The 22,719-nt window shown below is 35.9% G+C and overlaps 2 protein-coding genes across 2 annotated transcripts; one reads left to right on the top strand and one right to left on the bottom strand.

Annotated features, from left to right (window-relative positions):
- The first annotated feature begins 3,521 nt into the window (after nt 1-3,521).
- LOC113760538 (F-box protein CPR1-like) lies at nt 3,522-10,758 on the top strand. Its single transcript, XM_027303164.1, has 5 exons — nt 3,522-4,862; nt 5,500-5,674; nt 8,262-8,374; nt 9,057-9,102; nt 9,779-10,758. The coding sequence occupies exon 1, from the start codon at nt 3,847-3,849 to the stop codon at nt 4,816-4,818; it is 972 nt and encodes a 323-aa protein (XP_027158965.1). The 5' UTR covers nt 3,522-3,846; the 3' UTR covers nt 4,819-4,862; nt 5,500-5,674; nt 8,262-8,374; nt 9,057-9,102; nt 9,779-10,758.
- Nucleotides 10,759-13,146: 2,388 nt separating this feature from the next.
- Nucleotides 13,147-21,120, bottom strand: LOC113761838 (F-box/kelch-repeat protein At3g06240-like). The gene is made up of 2 exons (XM_027304991.1): nt 19,607-21,120; nt 13,147-14,140 (listed from the first exon to the last, which is right to left on the bottom strand). The coding sequence occupies exons 1-2, from the start codon at nt 20,824-20,826 to the stop codon at nt 13,528-13,530; spliced, it is 1,833 nt and encodes a 610-aa protein (XP_027160792.1). The 5' UTR covers nt 20,827-21,120; the 3' UTR covers nt 13,147-13,527.
- Between the last annotated feature and the right edge of the window lie 1,599 nt (nt 21,121-22,719).

The following is a 22,719-nucleotide window of genomic DNA, read 5'->3' as shown; positions in this document are numbered from 1 at the left end:
GCTAATGAGTTCAAGTAAGCTACTTGATTAATTATCACCTAGATTAAACTTGTTTAAATTAGAAAGTTACAAAACATTTAACTTGGGGCAAGCTAAGGATCTAGTTAAAACATGTGACGGCCCCACCTCCCCCTAAGGCGAACCAGAGGGTTCGGCGGGTCGCCTGCCCGGCTCTCGCCGGGACTCAGTCGTTCACTACGGTCCTCAAATAAATTGCAAGATAAATCTCAAATTTACATCCATGGTCCACAAATATACATCCAAGTCTCCAATAATTACATGTCATAAGCGAAGCGGAAACAATTCTCAACTATACATAAAATGATTCCAAATCCAAACTGTACAAGATGCCACGTGAATAAGTACTACAAGCCTTCCTTCGCCTTGAGCCCTGTGGAGGGGAATAAAATATTTTTGGGTGAGCTAAAAGCTCAGCGAGTAACCAATAAAATCAGTAATCAAATCGGTTTCACAATAGTTCATTTCAATGATGTCATAAATCAAATGATAAGTCCAGAAATAATTTCAACAAGTTGTCAAAAATATAATGCATTTACCGCACTTGCGGGTCCCACGTCCAAAATACGCTTTTAATTTCTCAAAAACTAAACGATACTAGAAAAATCATTTTAAAACTATTTTTACCCATAAACTTTATCTGGGGAATTTTTCTAATCAAGAAAATGTAGAAAAGGCTGGCGTTTATAAAAATAAACCCTAGAAAATTAGAAAATTTCCGGGTTCTCAAACTCATTTTTTTTTCGGGGCGTCATAAACTCCCCTCCTTAAAAGAATGTCGTCCTCGACATTCCCTTTTGTACCAATCAAGTCAAGATATCCCGCAAAAATCTCTCAAGAGTCAAATCAAACCCACAGTCCGGCATCCTAAACTTCAAGCCTAGGATACACTATAGAGATCTGAAGCCTAAGCTCTGATACCACCTGTGACGGCCCCACCTCCCCCTAAGGCGAACCAGAGGGTTCGGCGGGTCGCCTGCCCGGCTCTCGCCGGGACTCAGTCGTTCACTACGGTCCTCAAATAAATTGCAAGATAAATCTCAAATTTACATCCATGGTCCACAAATATACATCCAAGTCTCCAATAATTACATGTCATAAGCGAAGCGGAAACAATTCTCAACTATACATAAAATGATTCCAAATCCAAACTGTACAAGATGCCACGTGAATAAGTACTACAAGCCTTCCTTCGCCTTGAGCCCTGTGGAGGGGAATAAAATATTTTAATTTACCGCACTTGCCGGTCCCACGTCCAAAATACGCTTTTAATTTCTCAAAAACTAAACGATACTAGAAAAATCATTTTAAAACTATTTTTACCCATAAACTTTATTTGGGGAATTTTTCTAATCAAGAAAATGTAGAAAAGGCGGGCGTTTATAAAAATAAACCCTAGAAAATTAAAAAATTTCCGGGTTCTCAAACTCATTTTTTTTTCGGGGCGTCACAAAACAGCTATATGATATTTATGGAAATAATATTTGTATGCTTCAAAGCTTAAAAAGTTGCCTAAGATTATTATATATCATTAAACAGGTAGATTACTCCGTGTCATGTAACATTATCATTTCTACACTCATTGGATTTATTACACTTTGTAGTAAAAAACACGTACAATGCACGTGTGTCGTACCATTGATTTTTTTTTTTTTTTGGCTTGAAAGGAGATTCCAAATCCTACAATGGAAAAAAGGAAAAGGAAAGTCTTGAGAGTAGCATTGAAAACTTCAAGATCATTTGGTCAATGTCCCTACTAGTAAAGCTAAATTTTGTGTACACAATTGAAATATTCTACACATTTTGAAGTCTATTGTAAGACTCCTTAAAATGTTTTTGTTTTTGAAATCTACAGTCACACTCCAAAAATAATTTCAATAATACACACAATCTCAATTACATCTAATAAATAAATAATTTATAACCTCTTCTCCTTTCACCCACAACCACTCATCACACAGCATAATTCCATGGCCCTGAATAAATGAATTCACGACACACAATAGTACAAAATTCCAAATTTCCAATCTGTCACTGTCGCTTTATGACGCCCTGCCAAATCAGCAAACACTTCAGTTACTCAACTCTTTTGCTCCCCCAACGGCGATCGTTCCAATTTGCTGCCAATTCTGCCACCATCTCCATCCCGATATCTCCCATCTAATTATTCCGAATCAATGGCTGAGCAAAACAAGCAATTGGTGGGCGAAAAAAATCAAAGCCTCCCAGAAGAAGTAGACATTCTTCTTGTAAGATTGCCTTCAAGAAATCTAGCCGATTTTAAAAAAATATCCTAAAAACACCAAATCCATGAGGAACTAATTCATTGGCATAAATTGCCACAAACAATTGTAACGGCAGTCGTAATGGGCCGTAGTCCATACTGAATCAATGGCGCACAAATCCAAGAAAATTACCATATGCCGAATTGTCACTTATGCTTGGCTTCCAAATCAGCAATCTCTACGGTTACTCGTCCTTTTTATTCCAAATTTCTTCTTACTAATTTTTAGACGACAACTATCTTCTTCCAAGTAGAAGTTTTTCCCTTCAAGAATTTATGATTTCGGTTACACAGACATTTCTAGTATTTTAACTTGTTAATGCTATGCTCAACCTTAGTAGTCTCTGGGTCATTTGATTGAACTTGTTAAATTTGGGCAATATTTTGAACATTTAAGTCAGGACTAGCTGAGGATTTTGTTAAAAAGAGCTAAATGATATTCATGGAAACATATTTGTATACTTCAAAGTTTAAAAGCGCTAAATATATTGTTATACATGATTAAGCAATTTGATTACCTAGTATCATGCAAAATGTGCAATTTCTACTTTTCTTACATTTTTATACTTTGTAATAAAAAGCACATTCTGCGTATGTGTATCATACTATCCATACTTTGACTAAAACTACAGAGTAACAACCGACCATTTATAGTTTTATACGTAGGTTTAACCTATATTAGGGGAGGGATCAATTGGACTAAGAAAAACTAGAGGAAGAGGATCTTATCTCTAAACCAAAAGGATGCACTACTACATACCATTTAAATTTTAAAACATGTGCAAAGGTTTGAAATCCTAACTTGTAACCAGATTTGCACTTTATGCTTTACCTAATGATCAACTCATCAATTTACCCGAGGGAAGTTGGTTCAGAATCCATCATTTATGCTTTTGCTAAAATCATGTAAAATTTTATTTTATATATTTCTCACAAGTTTTATACTCATCTTCAAATACACATGCAACTATGTGTATTTTACTATTTCTTGAGCCTAAAATTGCATAGTAGAAGGTGATGTATACAAATGAAACCGTATTTCTGTAATAACCATGAATTAGTTGTTTTTTTAGAGCGTTTTAAAAAAAAAAATTCGAGCATTACATTCCATGGCCTTTAATAAATGAATTCATGACACGCAATAGTACAAAATTCCAAAATTTCCGATCTGTCACTGTCACTTTATAACTCCCTGCCAAATCGGCAAACACTTCAGTTAATCAACTCTTCTGCTCCCCAAACGGCGACCTCTCCAATTCGCTGCTAATTCTGCCACCATCTTCAACCTGATATCTCCCATCTAATTAATCCGAGTCAATGGCTGAGCAAAACAGCGATTGGCGGGCGAAAGGAATCAAAGCATCCCAGAAGAAGTAATCTTCGGTGACATTCTTGTAAGATTGCCTTCAAGAAGTCTAGCCAATTTCATTTTCATTCGCAAATCATGGTGTCAATTTATAAGATCTCCATCGTTTATTAGAACCCACCTTAGTAATTGCTTTTCTAGTTATAAAGATGATCCATCAACTGGGTATCTTTTTCATATGTTTTTGGACGGGGAAGAGCGAGAAACTGCATACCATCTGTTATCTGATGGGCCTAATGGATATGCGAAGGTCTTAGAATTGAAACCCCCCATTGATTTTGTATCTGGGTCATGTTCGGTTGTTGATTCATGTGCTGGATTGCTTTGCCTCACAGAAAATGATGACGTATTATACGGTCGGGTTGTCTATTTCTGGAACCCTTCAGTTAGGAGAATTATAACCATTAGGAATTCTAGCTGTGAAGGGATATCTAAGGAATTTAGTTGGATTTCCCCTGGTTGTGGTTACGATTTTGATGCAGGTGTCTTTAAGTTGGTTAGGATTATATATGATAGCCCAAATTGTGAAGCTCCCTATGACCTGGAGAAGACTGAGATTGAGGTCTACAATCTGAGTACAGGTTCTTGGAGAAAGATTGAGAATTTAGTCGTTAATTGGATTATTTACTGCCAATTGCGAATTTTATATGTGAATGGGTTTGTTAATTGGCTTGCATTTCATCCTGAACGACACGATGAAGATTTGATTGTGGCTTTTGATGTTAAAAGTGAAGATTTTAGGACACTAGAGTTGCCGGATTTAGAGATGGAGGGGGATTATAGAGGTCCATTGCTCAAGGAATACAAGGACATGCTTGCATTTTTTGTTTGTGGAAATTTTGCAGCTCTTGAAGGGACTGGTACTTGGAGTTTGTGGGTGATGAGAGAGTATGGTGTGACCAACTCTTGGGAGAGATTGTTCAATGTGGTAACGGAACAGAGGATAGTTTGGTCTCTAGGGGTTACTAAAAACTGTGATATTCTGCTTCTCACCCCTGATTCAAAAGTGGTGGCATATGATTTTAAGGAGCAGGAAGTGAAGAATCTTGGGCTTCCTAAGTATTGCCCGCATAGCTGTTTCTTGATAACATACATGGAAAGCTTGCTCCTACTGGATGAACAAGCTAACCTGGATGGACATATGGATTAGAAATATGAACAAAAGGAAGAGGAAGCTGTGGATCAAAAGAAAAGGCAAGATGATTTCAACTTATCTGTTTGTGTTTCTTAATTGGTTGTGTTTACTTGTCTGCTATTTTGTATGCAGATCTGTTGTGCAACAAATGCCTACCTATGAATTTTTGCTAGTAGTTTCACAGCATGTTTAGAACCACGGACTATTTGCATTTCAAGCTCCTTTGGTCTTATCTTGGCTTAGTTAAATGTACATAATCTGCAGTTATTGCTGTTCTTTGTTTTTTGAACTGATTCTACTGATAGAGGAAATTCTTGTCCTTCAAAGTGAGTATCGTTATGACAAAACCCGAAGTGTTGATCCCTTATCTCTGCTAATATAGTTACTTCTAAGCTTTATCAGATATATTTGGATCCCAACTATACCTTTCCTCCCTTCAGGCTTAGGTTGTTTGATTTTTAATGTGGGGAAAGTTTTGAATTTTAAATGTCTTTCTGCATAAAAGGGCTTCATCTGCTCTTCTCAACATATGTTTAGATACTCTGGAGCTTTGATATGCATCAACATCTTTGTATCTGATGCTAAATGAAATTTTTGTGGAATTTTGATTTCACTTGCTTTAAAATTTGTATTTATCCAATGTCACATTGATATTTAGCTTTCAGGTATTTCTCTTCTTTCGCTATCCTTTTGCAGGCCAAGAAGAATGGATTTTGGAGCATACTGTTAGCTATCCTTCTTATGCTGTATCTGAGCATCAATGACTTGCTTTGAAGATATTGGACTTTGAGATCTGAGGAAGTTTGATGCTTATAAGGAGACTTGTGTCTTCATATCATTATGTTGTGAATCTTTTACTAGACAATTAGAGGTAAAACCAATAGCCTTTTTTCTTTTTCTTTTTTTTTTTGTGTTTTTGGGTCAAAAATGATATTTAACTCTAGTTGTGTCTTTCTTGTTGACCGGGAAGAATGTGTGTGAACAGAAAGGATGTTCCTTGGGATTATGCTTCTCATGGATTTCTTCCATGATTAAAATTTCTCTCTCTCTCTCTCTCTCTCTCTTATATTCTAACATGAATAAAGCATTACTTTTAATTTCGATGGATATCATACAGAACACATTTCTAGTTCAATATGCCATGCAGACATTCTGCATAATGGATGCCTAATGCACTAGTTTTTTGTCTAAACTATTGTATACTTATGTGTCCTGTATATGTTCTAAACTCAAGCTGGACTTTTTATGAGCTGCAAATTCAGAGAGGGTGAAAAATGTCTTTATGCATTGAATAACTGATTGACTGTGCGAAAGTAGGATGGGACGTAAAGAAGAAAGCTAGGACTGGCTCTAGAAGACCAAGACTTTGATCTTGTTTTATGTAAAACTTCTTTGTGTGCGACCTCATATGTGGTTCTTTTTTCATGGAGTGGAGGCCTGAAGGCCATTTTGTTTTAGGAGGCATATTACCCAAATTGATCATGTTGTTTCTTGCTCAAATGAGTTTTTTAAAGTTCTAGTTTGAACTCCACTGGATGAGCAATGGAGTGGCACTTTTTAATTGCAACTAGAAGATGAGATACAGAAACTTCCCCAAGCTTATAAGAGGTCTTTGCTAAATTCTAAAAGTTGTTTTAAATCTTTGAATAGGTGATAAAGGCTTGTATTATTGCTCGGTTTTGTTATAGGAAATTCTAGCATCTTTCTTTCTGTGAAGTAGGTCTTATTCTGAGTTAAAAGCCAACTTTTTATCTTAGCTTTTTGGGCATCTTTGGTACCACAAAAGCTCTACCCACCCGCTCTCGGAGAATTTCCCCTTCCTTACATGGTGCTATGAGAAAGACTCCTAATCACCATTTCTTTGTTAACTGGCAGCCAGCTTTCCGTTTTTTTTTTGGTATCACACTAGCACCAGGCACTAGCACAGCTCAATGCTAGTGACTCGGTTTACTACTCTTTTATATGCTTCAACTATGTTGATCCAAATTTAGACATTAGGCATTTTCCTATTACTCATATACAGTTTTTCCATCCAGTGTCTGGTTATGGTTCGGATTTAGCACTGCTGTCTATTAGACGACCTACCTTCTATCTTAAACGATTATTCTCGCCAACAGCTCATATGTTCTTGCAATTTTCTTTAATGAGTATCAAATTTTCTTAAAATGCCTCAGTCTTTCATGCTGGACTCCTGCTAAATGCTGAGAGCTACACTATTCTGACACCTTTATGTGTGTCCATTGATGATTTCCACGGCCAAAATCTAGAATTTGTGTTCTGGATATATGTTAGACATTTCCTAATCATGCATCAACACTTAGCACACTTAGTGATTGTAATTATACAGGTAAACAGCATGACTAAATATGAGCATCTCATCTATTGAATAGAGTCGAAAGGGAAGTTGCTGAGTTTTCTTCATATTTTGCTATGCTTTATCCTTTGAATATTTTACAGTTAGATAATATGGGTTAGATAATCCCCATACATAAGTATTTTATCCAGAAGAGGCTTGCAAATCTTCTGAAAAGCCAATGTATTGATCCGGTGCCTCTTTAGACTTTCTCTAACATCTCTGGCATCCATGTTTATTTTCCTTAAGCTTTCATAGTCTGATACAGTTTTTAAGAAATTTCGCTTCTATATCACCTGATTTAGCTATATAAAATTTTGTTTTCTCAAAATTCATTTTAGCATGCCAACAAATTTACATACTGGGGAAGAGATTTTGAAGCTCTAGATTTTTTGGGTTCACAATTTAGACCTAGTGATGACGTATTCCTTTTGGCAGTTGCTTCCCTTGGTGACACTTCAATTGGTCGTGGTAAAACTTGGCAAGACTTCTGCAGTTCTCTAGTAAAACTTTCTTGCATAGCTATGATTTTTTTTTTGGCATAGCTATGATTGATTCTTAAACTCCATAGTGTATATATATAACAAGGAGTAATACTGTCTTATTTTAGCAGAAATAATTCTCGGTATGTTCAACGTGTAAGACTTCTTATTCGAGTTTCTTTGGTTGGAAAATCATCTTGAGCATATCAGCAAGTAGGTGTGATATTATTACTCTGTACATAAATGCTATTTTTGCTTCCTCTGCCATTTGGAGAACCCATAATGACCTCGTTTCTTAGAATATTATATGTATCTGTTCAAGAAATATATCTTATGGTTCTAATATTAAGGGTCAATAAATCTATTGCTTTAGTCACATAAATTATTCTGAGTTCCTTCTAATCTAATCTTTGAAACTCATAATCCTTGACCGCAAGCTATAATTTTCTATCCTCCAAAATTAACAGCAATATTCATTCTGATATCAGCATATCTATATTATAGTGCAGTAGAACTATAGTCTTTAGTCTATTATAGTTGTTTTACTATATTTTCATTTTGTTGAATGAATTTGTTTGACTTTGTTCTGAAACTTTTTTTTCTTGGGTTGCTTCTGTTTTCAGGTAATTGTTGCCGTCAAAGTTCGCTCCATCTGAAACTTGTGGACCCAGTGATAGGTGGAGGTATTACATCACTGGCATTGATTGTATTCTTCCTACAACTGTATTAACAGCAGGTAAATCTGTTACAAATTCATGCAAGCATAGATGATTGGCAACTGTTAGCATTGGTTCTTTTAGCATTAAAGTTTGATTCAACAACTTCTTTTTGGTCAATGCATCAAGATTGATTGCAAATTTAATCATGGTTTTGCCATTTGTCATTTTTTTCTTGACGCGTTATTGCTGATTGAATTACTTTTCTTACTTCTTTTGACTCTGTGTGAGTCCAATCCTTCTTTGTGGTCCATTGGCCCTTGTTCAACCGTCTGAAAAAGTGGCCCAAAAAAGTATTATAGATCATGCTAGATCATGTCTTTCGTGTGTTTTTTTTCTTGTAAATTTCGATTAAATTTGAAGACAGTTGCTGAGCTGTGCTTGTTTCTTCTTTTATCTCATGTTAAATGGTAATTTCTCCTAAATGCTTGGTTCATTGCTAATTAGATAATGTTTTGTACAGTTTCTGTCGGTGCCTGCAGTAGGACATTTTGATTATGGTTTTAACTTTCCAGCTTAAGTACTACAGCTGGAATAGCTTAAATCCGTCACATTTTATATGTTTATATTCAGACATTTTGAAAGCATGACCTTTAACTTCTGAAGTGCTTTTCCTTATCAATCTTGTTGTTTATGCAAAGAAAGAAAGAAATGTTGCATTGGTAATGAAAGTTACTCACTTTGTCCTCTATTAATTTTCAGGTATGGCTGAGAGTTTCTACTTGTGGGGGGAGTTATTATGAGTTAGGTAAAATAACCTAAGCCTGCTAAATTTATTCTCATCGCATTGTTTTGGTCACTTAACTATTAGAAGTTTCGGATAGGTCAACAATTCTGTATACTAATGGTCATTCGGTCCATTTTGGCTGTTGCATTTCTTTAATTTGACTAAGTTTAGGGGCATTTATTTCCACAGATGATACTCTCAGAAAAGAAAAACAAAAAAAAAAAATAGAAGAAGCAAAATCATGCAATTTGTGTTTTCCTTATTCCTGTTCACATATTTCTTCTCCATCTCTTTTCATTTTCTTAACCATGTTATATGGTAATTTTCTTTGCTTCTATAATTTAATTTATTTTATGTACAGGTAAAAATCCTAGATTTAACTGAATGAAGAAGTCTTAACAATGACGTTAGACAGAATGACCAATTGTTGAGGGATTTAGTTGTTGGGTGAGCTATTTGAAGGTTTTAAGAATTCAGTGGCCAAAACTCTACGATCATAATATTTTAGTGACATGTTAGATATTTTATACAATCTTATAGGTAATGTGATAATTGGAAGTTTTAATTATTAGTCCTTTTCAATGTTGGACTGCTTATTAATTTGCTTGTCTTTTCTTGATTTATGCACGTTTGGTAATTGATTTGAAGTACTGATATGCTTATTTTGCACGCTTGACTGTTGCTGCAAATGAACCAGTTAATGATGTACAGTTCTGGAAGTGCAGCATACACATGAAATGTGACCAAAGATATGGTTCAATGTGAGGATATATCTTCAAGTAACTTTCAACATTGGCGAGTTTGATTTTTTCAAGCCCAATAACTGGCTGAAGTACAGAAGCTTAAGATTTGGAGGTGGTAATGGTTGGTTTGCACTGTTTAAAGTAACACAAACTACTGGATGGTTTATAAGTGAAACGGAGCATACACTTTTTTGGGTGTCTTTGTGCTCCAAATTTTGGGCTATGTGACCAGTATCAGTTAGAAAAAAAGACAGGACTATAAGTCAGGTATGCAGCAGACATGGCATTAAGATGAACTATAAGCCTGATCGTACTCGCCACAAGAAAGAGAGCGTTTATGATAGGTTGTGATTATGGAAGATCTGATGGCATGCCATGATTTTCATGTGAAAGTGAATCAGGCAAGTGGTTATCAGGGGGAGTGGTACATTGTTTTCTTGAAGAGTTCTTCAAGGGAGTTACTCATACTAGTGGACCATGGATGTAGATCTCTACCTCAGCCCATGTACCCTTCTCCAAGAGCCTTACCTGTGAATACTGTACAAGGGAAGTGACTCCTAGCTCCTAAGATCTTGCGAAGTTATTCTAACTTTTGCAGTGGACATTCTTTAGGCACTGAAATCTCTGTTTGAGATGTGTATTAAGATTTTGACTCATTATGTAGCTTTTGTTGCAGGTTAGCTCAACGTTAGCACCAGAAGTTGCAGAGGAGGTAATTTATGTTTAGAGGCTTTTAACAGGTTCATCTCTTCTTTCATTGCCGAGTAGGCTACTGAATCTCAACATACATTGATAAAAGAGTGTTTTTTGATCGAACTATCGATTTGTTGTTCTGGTATTTCCTCTTAATGGAAACAATCAGTATCTTGTGCAGCAATATTAATAGCTTATTTGAACAAAAATATTCTGTTCTGATCTCCCCCCGGCCCCGTGGCATATGGATGGTGTGGTTAACATGTCTCAAAATGCTTGGTTTAAAGCAAGCCTTATGATTCCCTCTCATTTTAGGATGTACGAGTTCTCTTTTTTTTTTTTTCCATGGAAAACTTATCTACTCTTAGCCTGTTAACCTATGATTCATTTTAATTTTGGCATATATGAAAAAAAAATACAATTTTTTTTAATTTAATTTTTCTATTTCTGGGTGAATCTATCAACTCTTCTTGACTTACCTTTAACTGAACGGTAAAACATATCAAAATCTTACAAAGTATTAATTAATAGTTGTCCCATCTTTCTTTCTTTTTTTTATCGCAACGATAACATTTGTACAACCTACTCTAACCTAATTTAAGGGAATGTGGAGTCGACAGAATTTTTTCATCGGAGGAAGCCAGAATTAAGTGGTAAGATAGGAGACAAGGGTTGAACCCATGACCTCCCATTTCCACCAGACATAATAGTTGTCCCATCGCTGAACAAGCAATATGACTATTTTACTATGACTGTTACTGTTAAATGCATAAACAACTCTTTTGGGAAACCAGGTCATCAGAATAATGGTGCATCGTCTGCGAACAGGCATGGCCGCTCTCTCTTGACTCTTTCGACCTATCCAAAGGTGCAAATACAACAATTTCTCTCAAACCATTACGGGGCAATGAATTGTTTCACACACTCCTAGCAAATACACGCACCAGAACCATGGAAATTCCAAGGCAACATGGCCCAGAAACCAACACCAGCAATCATATCCCGATTGAAATCCTGATCGAAATTCTTGTGAGGTTGCCAGTAGAGTACCTTGTAAGATTTTTACTAGTCTGCAAATGATGGCATTCACTCATCACCAGCCCAAGATTCATCATCATACGCATGCATACAAGTTCATTTCCGAGTAATATCCTTGTCAGGCCAAAGAAAGAAAAGTCTTACTTGTAGTAATCAGCCATCCAAACAATTTTGCGTAGTACTTAGAGACGAGAGGTTTCTTGAACATAGAAAATATCATTTTCCTTTACGATGTATTGAGGCACATGAACTTGTTTCTATAGGCAGTTCATGCCATGGTCTAATGTGTTTAGCCTTTGGGATGAGAAGAATTTTAGGAACCAAACTCTTCTTGTATAATCCTGCAGCAACCAACCGTTTCCAAACTATCTTCTCTCTCGCATTCCCAAGAGATGTGTTTTTTGGCCACGCAGAAGTGTTTTTCAGCCTTGTATTAGGATATTGTCGATGGACTGATCAGCATAAGATTGTGAGGATTGGTTACATTACCCCTATAACAAGGCAACCATGTTGGGCAAAGTGGCTTGCGAAGTTGAAGTTTATAGTTTAATCACTGATTCATGGAGAACAATCCAGGCAGGTGTTCCTTGTATAGCTGATTATGCTCATCATCGGCCTGTGACGTGCGATGGAGCAATAAATTGGCTGGCAAGCAGAAGGGATGATGAGGTTTGGGACGCAATCATGGCATTTCATGTCAGTAATGAGGTGTTCTCAGCAATAGTTCTGCCTGCTGAACGTTCACCTTTGTCGGATGGGGTTCTGTTGGTATTCGAGGAGTTACTTGCGCTGTTCTGTTCGTGGAATCTCCCTCCTAATGGAAGAGAACAAGAAGAGATGAAATGCTATTATGAGATATGGGTGATGGAGGAGTATAATGTTACCAAGTCATGGACTAAACAGTTTATTGTTGAGACAAAGAAGGTATTGGGGTTTACACAGGATGGCAAACTTATTCTTCTTCAGATGGATAACTGATACGGTAGTTTCATGGGATACTAGAGATCAACAGTTTAAAGACCTTGGGATTAACGGCGAATTCTATCACAATGTAGAAACTCACAACAGGAAAACTGTTGTACCTTGAAAGGTAATGTAAGATGACAAACAACTCTATTGTGGAATCCTCAGAACATTTCTTTCTATGTTTTTTTGGCCCTTTCACTAATGTAATCAGAGATGATGAAAGCCAATTCAATACATAGCTGTTCTGCACTTTGTAGAGATAATAAAAACTCGAAAAAGCATGCTTATGGGAGATTGTACTTACAGTCCAGAACTAAAGTTGTGGCCAAGTATTCAGGTTAAGCTCAAACAGCATTCCACTTAACAGAAGGGGGTGGTGATTTCATCTTTCATCTTTGTCATGCATCCTGGAAACTGAGGTTCTGCAAACTTCTGCGTGGCTTGTACCTCTTAGCTACCTAGAAAACTCAAAAGATCTTTGTTGCATAGCAAAAGGAAATTCATTTGTCATGGCTACTCTACCAAATCTCTTTCCCTCTGGACGTTTTACATAAGCAAGTATAGACCACATCCAGGAAACTGAGTCGTGGAGTGCCAGAGTGTGGACTAGAAAATGGATCAAACCTGTTGCAAATTCCTAGATCTTAATGTTCTGCATAGCTAAATGCTACATAGAGTCAGCCCTTTGTGATAAGTGTTACACAATAACACATAAGAATATCTAACTGACTTGCTAGGCACCAAAGTTACTGCTACTGCATTCCTGAAGTACAGACTATTTAGCAACAAATAAGTAAACATGCACCACCACTATGGAGAAGGGAGGTTCAAGTCGTCCAAGCGGATGCCATGTTGTGAACCGTTACAAATACATGATACATTGCGGTCGAAACAAACAGAGAGGGAGGGAAGAAAAATGGTAGGTTTAACAGTTTTACAACTGTTTGAAAAATTACGAAAATTGTAAAAGAAGAAATAGCTTACTAAAATAAAAGAAAAAGGAAGTTTAAAGTGAACCAAAGAGTTTACTACTGATCCTAAAAGATGCATAGACATGATAAATGGCCCACTTGACATCCTCAGCAGAGAAAGCTTCAGTCCTGCAGTCTAGGCCAAACCTAGCAGGATATTCTTCAAGAACAACTCCAACTTCATCTGCAAGAGGCTTCAACCCCCATCTGCTAAAATAATGCTTCCTTAGAACCCTGTAAACTAAATGACTGAACTCAATCCCATTTCTTTCCAGGAAGAATGGCCCGAGATACAATCTGTCAGGACCAACATTTACAAAACATATTTCTGGATTAGCCAAAAAATCTCTTAGTGATTCAGGAACATAACCCAGATCATCTTGCTTAATAAGCAAGCAATAATTCTCTACACAAAGTTGCACAGTAGAAGGTGAATCCCGTGGCTTAGCCATGATACACACTAAGGCTGGGCGTCTCCAACACAGACTTTTAAGTTCACTTATACCACATTCCAGCGAAGCAACATCAGCTGCTACCCTCACCGCTACTTCGTCACCATGAATTGGAACTTTAAGAGTATCCATGCTTGAGAGCAATTCCCGAGAATCCATGATCCTCATACTTTGGCTAGTTTCTGCTACTATTGTGCTGGCCATTAAAGTATCAGCATTAGTATGAAGAACCAAGAATATCAACTATGACACAAAAAATCAGTAAGAGATCTGTTTGCTAAAGTTCTATTTTGTCTATAAGATAATAGTTCAACTTGCAACTTTGTGGAAGAGAATATAAGACAATCATACAGCCTTTATCTTCTTAAGTGCAACTTTCACCAATACCATGTACCAAAACAGGACAAAATCTGTTGAAGCATTAAAAAATTAAATGAACCTCCAGACAGGTAAAGAATGAGGAAAAAATTGATTAACTGTTTTTTTTTTCCCTTTCTCTAGTTAATGGTGATGAAACTACACATCACTGGAACACTAAATTGGAAAGCCAATTTGCCAGTCATAAAGTTCAACCTAAACAAATGACAACATCAAACAAATTAAAATCTTTCATGAAATACTGACAGGAAACTAAACAATCTGTCAACTTACCACTCTACTCTGACAATCATCAAATTCCGTTATCAGCTGTGTTTAATATATCAATCGCTCGTATTTGCAGTAAATGGAAAGTTACAACACTCAATAATTTCTCTGAAGGATGTAAAACAATAGAAAAAGCGGAAATTTTACACCTGTGCAAGCTAATCTAGTAATTTGTCATCTCCAGTAATTGTCATGGAACTTGAAACCTTTGAAGGATTGAAAAGTTGTTTCCATGGATGTCATCAAGTTAGTTTTAAAGAAACTCTCATCTAATTAACAGTCAATATAATCTTCTGATTTTCTAACTAAAACAAATCATTCCAGAGATCATGGACCATTAAGTTAAAAAAAAAAAAAAAAAAGAACAGACAACCAAGAAAACCAGCCAAATTAAAATGCAATGAGACTTAAAATTTGTTGCCCAGGAAAAGAAAATCTTCTCAGAATGTAGAAACGCTGGATTTCATAGCTAAAATAGAAAATGAGGACAACTTTGAAGGTAGTTTTCTTATTTTTTGCAAGATGGGGTTCGTTAAATGTGTATATTTTGGTTACTGGCAGTGCTTTAGAAGCCTACCAGGCTGGTATAGAAACACTAGATTTCATAGCTAAAAAAGAAAATGAAGGACAACTTTGAAGGTAGTTTTCTTATTTGTTGCAAGATGGGGTTCGTTAATGTGTATATTTTGGCTACTGGCAGTGCTTTAGAAGCCTGCCAGGCTGGTAACATGGATCCAAATTGTTCATCCTTTCCCCCCCTTAGGTACAGTAAGCTAGCTGGTTATTATCTGCACTCCAAGCCGAAGCCGAAGAGGCAAAGGAGAGGAGGGGAAGCCGACGGTCTCACTGCCAAGTCAGGTCAGATGCTTTCCCAAATCATCTTTCCCTGCCTCGGGTAGAATCGAGTAATTAGAAGCTCTCCCGAAGCTTCCTTCTTTCCTCTCGTGCCTAATGTTGGTGATACCGGAATATTAGAGGGTTTGCAAAATGCTCTCCCAGAGCTTCTACCCCCAGATTCTAACTTGTTTGAAAAGAAGATCTTTAAAGCCTAGACCTGGAATAGTGATTAATACATTCTAAAGCAGCCAAATGTAAGAAATGCCGCAAATAAGACTAAGCAGCTAATGATTCTCACTACTCTGGATCACCCAATAACAACAGTTAGCAGTTACCACAAGCAAACAGATTACTATTCAATTCAGTGAGCATATGAAAGTCCCAGAAGTTGTTCAGTTGGAAAGCAGTTTCTCAAAAATTTTCTTGCAAAATTTTTCCCACCACCCTCTCCAACAACCTATATATCATGCTCTACTCTTCAAGAAAGTTATACAATAGCATTTTTCTAAAAACTCTTAAAAATGCAGCTGTCTTTTGATTGCTTCTGAATTTACTAACAGAATATACTTTAACTTTTGCACCAACAAAAATAACTTCTTTCTGACAATTGTCTTATCAAAATTCTCCAACACGACGAAGATTTACTTTCAGAAGGGGCCGTTTGGTAATGTTTTTGTTTGGTGTTTTTTTGTTTTTGTTCAGAGAATTCAACAGACGAAAACAAAAAACAATTTTTGTTACGGTTGTTTCTGTTTTTGCCAAATATGAAATGGTTCAAAAGAGGGGCCCTGTTTTAGATACACCAAAAAAGATGTTTCTAGTTGTTCGACAAGCAACATTTAGGACACGAGCCCTTTTATTTCTCTTTATAGCAATTTTTCATTGTCGCACTCTGTATCTCCTGCTCTGAGACTTCAGTTCAGCTGTTCAAGGTAACTTTCTCAAACCCTCACTCCTTTCTCCCTCCCTAAATTCTAAAATTGGTGATCTCCTCTCCTCCTACTCTTCCTCTGCACCCTTCCCGCGGCCCTCCCCACTTTAGATCATGGATCTCTTTGTCATCTGCTTCTGGTTTCTTTTCTTTTTTCTCCAGAATTAAAGCCCTAGAATGATCCCTTCTGATTTCTTCTTTCCTCATAAATGTTTGTCCCTTTAACTCTACCTAAACTTGCCCTTTTAATTTTTTTTTTCTTGTTTGCAAACCAATAGATTTTTACAACCCAAAAATATTCTGTGGGTGTTGTAGAGTTAATTATTTCGACAGGAAACAGGGAATTTCAAGTAAGATTTTCCATCTTCTATTGTTGGTATTTTTGTTTGATTATTTATTAACACGATGCATTTAAATCATAGCTGAAGAGAGTGGGATCCGGGCATAAGCAAGAAGCCAAGTTAAACCTGAAAATGTACCCCAAGCTTATTGTTCTGGTTTAAGTACAATTAACATTGTTTCTAGTTGCTCTATCTTTGTGTTTTTCCAGCGATTGTTCTTGGTGATTTGCCCCCACCCTCCAGCTCTTCTAAGTATTGTATGTAAACAGAAAAAATACGAGACAGAAAGATAAAGAAAATAGCCTTAATACTTTGGTGGAAATATTCTGATTATTTAATATTTAGTTATTAATTAATGTTATGCATGTTTAACAAATTCGGTGATTATATTAGCATGTCCGTCATATGCATGTGTTATTGCAGGATTTGGTAAAGGTTATCATTTGATTGCAAAATAACATGTTAAATCATATTCTGGATATAAGATATCTTATGAGGCTTTCAGATTTGATGCTGATTCCAAGAAGTTCTTCCACTGCATTGCGTTAAAGTTGAAATTTCGTCTCTGTTTTTAACACTTGTTTACTCTCTCTATCTCTCACACATTTAGTGTTTTCTTTTTTGATGGAAATTTAGGATGGAACCATGAAAGTTGTTTAAAGTCTTGTAGAGTGTGATAAACTCTTCAGAGGGATCCATTTTGCCAAAGTATTAGATAAATCCTACTTGACTTTGGCAGCCAGGCATCAAAATTTCATCTGAAACATCTCTAACCAAACATGTTTGATTTTTTTCATTTTTTAAACAATTTTGTAAACCAAACGTGTTTATGTTCAGTTTTTGCAAAAATAAATAAATAAATAAAAACAGAATAAGTATTTTGTTCTGTTCTTAGAAAAGAACAAAAACAAAAAAACATGAACATTACCAAATGGGCCAAGTTAAATATTTGATGTATCCCACGTTTTTAACCAAAGTCAGACACAAACAGAGTCAAGAAATATCCCCATTGAAGGACCAGAATTCATGGAGTATAGCATCTGCATGTTGGTAATTGATGCATCAACGTGTACTCAACTCTCAACAAACAGTCCAGTCAAAAATCACAACAGTTAAATCACCAATGCTGATCGCTCTTCTTCTCAAAAACAAAAATTCTATTTCATTTCTGAAAACTTATTTGGACAGCAAAAGCAGCTGCATACTAAATTCATGTGGTGAACTGATTCTAGACATCTTATTCAGAGGCAGAAACACCAAAGCAGGACCAAATAAGAGTATTTGATATTCAGATGGCAAAGCAAGAAGGTTGATGAGTACCAAGTATGTTCTCAACTTAGATACTAAGCAAGACTTTATTCTACAGGTGCTGCAATATATCTATTGATTCTCCTCATCTGCAAAATATCTATTGATTCTCCTCATAGTTATCTATAGTTTTTTTGTGCTACATTAATCTCCTCTTTGATAAATTCTCAAAAGAAACTTTTCCATAGAACCAAATCTCCTACTTTTAATGTATAAACATTATTTCACCTAAATTCAACTTCGTACATATGAAGCCTAATACCAATTCAAAATTAGCATTAACTGAGAGCCAATTCCTTAGTAAGTCAACCTATTATATTAATCAAGCTTGAAATAGGCAATAAGCAATAAACAATGCCATTAATCTTGACTATACCATTAATGTTTCTGCTCCTTCCCTAGAAGCTTTTCAACTGCGTACCAGTTAAATTTCTGCATTTGTCTTCTGGATTGCAAGTTTACCCTATCTATCAAAGACAGAACAAATGCAATTGAACAGGTTCTTAATATTCTTGGGAGATAGAAACCAATTTCCAGGAAGAATGGGAGACGGTTAGGATACCTACTCACTTAAAACCTATTTCCAGTTTGAGGAAGAAATAGATGACACTGATGAGTCAAACAGTATTTGAAGTAAAACTTTGTTCAAGGCACGGAAATTCTAGATTAATCCCAGAAACAATTGATATAATAGGGACTAGTTTCTTAGGCACTTGAATCCAAAATATACATAATTAAATTCTGTTATCAGAGCCAAACTGTACGATTTGCTATTGTGTGTATTTTTCTCATCTCTTGCAAGGGTAAGGTACTCTCTTCTCAATTTTCTTATTCCTACTTCTCCTTTAATATCCTATAGAAGGACACTATCCAATGCATTCATCTACCAGTTTCAATCTCTTCAGTTAGTAAACCCAAATCCTGGTCTTAACAAAGTAATCTTGTTCACCTTGACTGCCAAGAGATCCTCAATCAGCTATCAAGATGAGAAAGTACCCTATAAACTGCATATGGCTAGTTGCTGGAAAGGCAAGAAGGCTATGTAAAGAATGACATCCATGCGATTGCATGAACTGCAAGGTAGTTTTTCGTTCAGATACTGAAATCCATAAATTCCAGCATATGTCATACAATTGATCCATGTTTTTCTAGACTACTCATGTATTTCATGACCGGATAACAATAAATACTACTAACCAGCAGCCTATCTCTGACAGCATTTGAACACTTCTTCCCCTTTAATGGCATTGATAACAGAACAAATAACATTGGTGAACACCAAATTAGTCTAATGGTTTAGGGGAACGTATTGTGTAGGCAATGATACTCCATAAATAATTCCAACATGGTAGTGATGTATAGAACTCAGAAAGAGATTATGGTGGATTGCAGAAGCTTTATTTATTATATGACTGATGCATCTATAGCTGCAACGCATTCTAGCACCATTAATGCATCCTAGCACAGAGATAATTGATCAACGCATGCTAAAACACTTTATCCTGAAAACAGGAAAAACATCCAGCACTCTAGCAACAAGCTACAGATCTTTAACTGAGATAGCAAATGATAAATGAGCTAAAAGTTCTTAAGATCTTACTTTGTTTCTGCTGAAGCAAAACATCCACCTTCATATAAAACAAGACTCTCCACAAAAGAAGCATCCACATGATGTAGAAATCCATCAATCTCTAGATGTTTCAGACAGTTTCCTTCAGGCTCCCAAGATGCTAACCTATCACCGTGCATCTGCATCACAAGTTGTCCACTCTTTGTAAATCCAAATGCCTTCACAACAGATCGTTTTGTCTCCAAAACAAATAGTTTAGTCCAGGATTTGGCAACCTTATACTCCCTCATCACCCATAACTCGTAGCATTTATAGCCTTCGTACTCTCTAATGCTAATGCCATCCTTGAAAATAGCAAGCAACCCCTTGAAGACCAATAAAGTCCCATCCTTCAATGAGTGGCACTGAACAGGCAAATCGGTCTCACAAAACAACTCATGAGCAATATCAAAGGACATGATAGCATCAAAAATCCGTCCATTCTTCTTTCGAGCCAACCAATGAATAGATCCATTGCAAGAAACCGACCTATAATTGACAATACACTCGACATTTGCCTTAATCCTTCTCCAATTATCAGCATTCAAACTATAAACCTCCACCTCAGGTGCTACATTCCCCAACATTTTTGACTCCTCGTCCTTAACATAATGGATCCGCACAACCTTATAGTCATTAGTACACTCACAAAACCCAAATCCCAGTTTGCAAAACACTTTGTTACGATCAAACATCATATCAGCAAAGCAATTATGGGATATAAGCTTCATTCTCCTAATTACAGGATTGTACAAATACACTTTCCTACCGAAAAATGCCTTCTGATCAGTGAAACAGATTATTCCATTGCAAGAATTCCCAACGTACAAAATCTCAAGCCAATGATACAACATCGGAATTTCAAAACTTCCATTATCATCAAAAGTGCTATCAAAAAACATAGAATAAGAATGTCTCTCTAATTCCTTTAGTACAATAGGAATTAGCAAGACAGAGCTAAAAGGGGTAGCCGAGCTGCTGCTGCTGTCGCCGCTGCTGTAAGACTTATTAGACAGCGAGATGGAGTAATCCTTGAGATGCTTATTAATGAACATATAACTTGTGATGAGAGAGTACCATAATTTGGAGACTGTGGTGAATCTGCCAAGGACTTTGACTGGCAATCTTGAGAGAATCTCAATTATCATTTCAAATGGGAAAAACTCGAAGCTGAAATCAGCATCAGACCTCAATTCTTTTGGATTTTCCATGTCTCATCAATTATTCAAACGAAAAAAAAAATTGCTGCCAAGAAAAATAAATAAGACAAACCCACGTCAAAAAAGACAAACTTTGCAAGAGTGATGCAAATTATTGGGATTTCTGAGGTGGGATTTTGAGGATTTGGGAATTGGGGTTGAGGCTTGAGTCAAGAACGGAATGGTATGTACATCTTTTGTGAGTACTAGCATAATTTTTCTTTATTTCTTCTTGTTCTATTTCTCGGTGCAGTTTTCCTAAGCCTAACCAAGACAAATACAAAATAGCACGAGGGTTGAGTCAAGAACGGAATGGTATGTACATTTTTTTTGTGAGTACTAGCATAATTTTTCCTTATTTCTTGTTGTTCTATTCCTGGGTGCAGTTTTTCTAAGCCTAAACCAAGACAAATACAAAATAGCACGAGGGTTGAGTCAAGAACGGAATGGCATGTACATTTTTTGTGAGTACTAGCATAATTTTCTTTATTTCTTCTTGTTCTATTTCTTGGTGCAGTGTTTCTAAGCCTAAAACACGATAAATACAACATGGCAGGTGAATATGAAGCTAAAGTAAGATGCGTTGGATAAAATTGAAATTTAAAAATTGAAGTGTGACAGTTCATTTAATAAAATTGAAATCTGAAAACTATAATTTAAAATTTGAAATTTGAAATATGAATCCATTAAGTTATTGAATTGTTAAATATTAAATCTCATACCTTTAAGTGTATATCACATTAACTGATAAGTAAATAATTTATCACTTATTTTTAGCAGCAAGTTTTACCTAAAAAATTCAGTGTCACTGAAATATAAATCCATTAAGTTATTGAATTGTAAAATACTAAATCTGATACATTTTAGTGTATATCACATTACCTGATAAGTGGATAGTTTATCACCTATTTTTATGCGCATGTTTTGTCTAAAAAATTTAGTGCCACTTAATTAATTCGGATGTTCAATTTTTTGTTGTCAAACACGCCTGAACATGTTAAAATCGAAATCCATTAAGTTTAAATACTGATTTGGGTTATCAAACAAGGCATGAATCTGAAATCTGAAATTTGAATCCATTAAATTATTGAATTGTTAAGTATTAAATTTAATACACTTGAGTATATATCACAATAAGTGATAAATTTAAATTTTTGAAGCAAGTTTTGGTTAAAAATTCATTGCCATTTAATTAATTCAAATATTCAATTTTTTGCTAAATTTTTTAAATTTAAGTGCTAAATTGGATTATCAAACAATGCCTAAAATCAGGAATGCCCAAAAATGATACTTGTGACGATCATATATTTGATAGATTTTTTGTTTTTTTTCTTCTAAACAACAGGATTCCACATTCTTTTACTAATCATGTTCGAGTCGAGTCGAACCCTTTCAGGTATAATATCGTTTTATGGTATGCAACTAATTCATTTTATGTTCTGCAACTATATCCGTGATTTAAACCACAGGCTAAAACCGTTTTACAGTCTGCAACTATACCAAACCACAGGATTTTGTTTCTTATGCCAATGCTTTTCTTCTTCTTTTCTAGAAAGGAATCCTTTGTTTCGTGTCAATTTGGCAATCTGCTAGGTAGTAGGTATGTTTACATGAATGTTAGTCCAAAAAACTAACACAAAAAGAAAATAATAATAATAACAATAAGGTGTATTGAGCTTGGCACCATTTTTCGTTAATTGCATCTCATTTTGTTTATTGCTTCATGCAAAATTTATACAAAGCAAAGTGATGTTATGATGAAGTCGTGCAAGCTGTCCAAGATGCTTAACATGCTCAAGTCGATTCCGTGAACATCCCCAGCGGATCCAATGACGCGCGCTGGTGCCAAGAAACTTCGAGAGTCGTCCAACCGACAGTTCAAGCTGTTCAAGATTCGATTGGAAT

Source organism: Coffea eugenioides, chromosome 2 (genome assembly GCF_003713205.1).
Source record: "Coffea eugenioides isolate CCC68of chromosome 2, Ceug_1.0, whole genome shotgun sequence".
Taxonomy (NCBI): Eukaryota; Viridiplantae; Streptophyta; class Magnoliopsida; order Gentianales; family Rubiaceae; genus Coffea; species Coffea eugenioides.
This window is presented reverse-complemented; position numbering and strand designations above follow the sequence as displayed.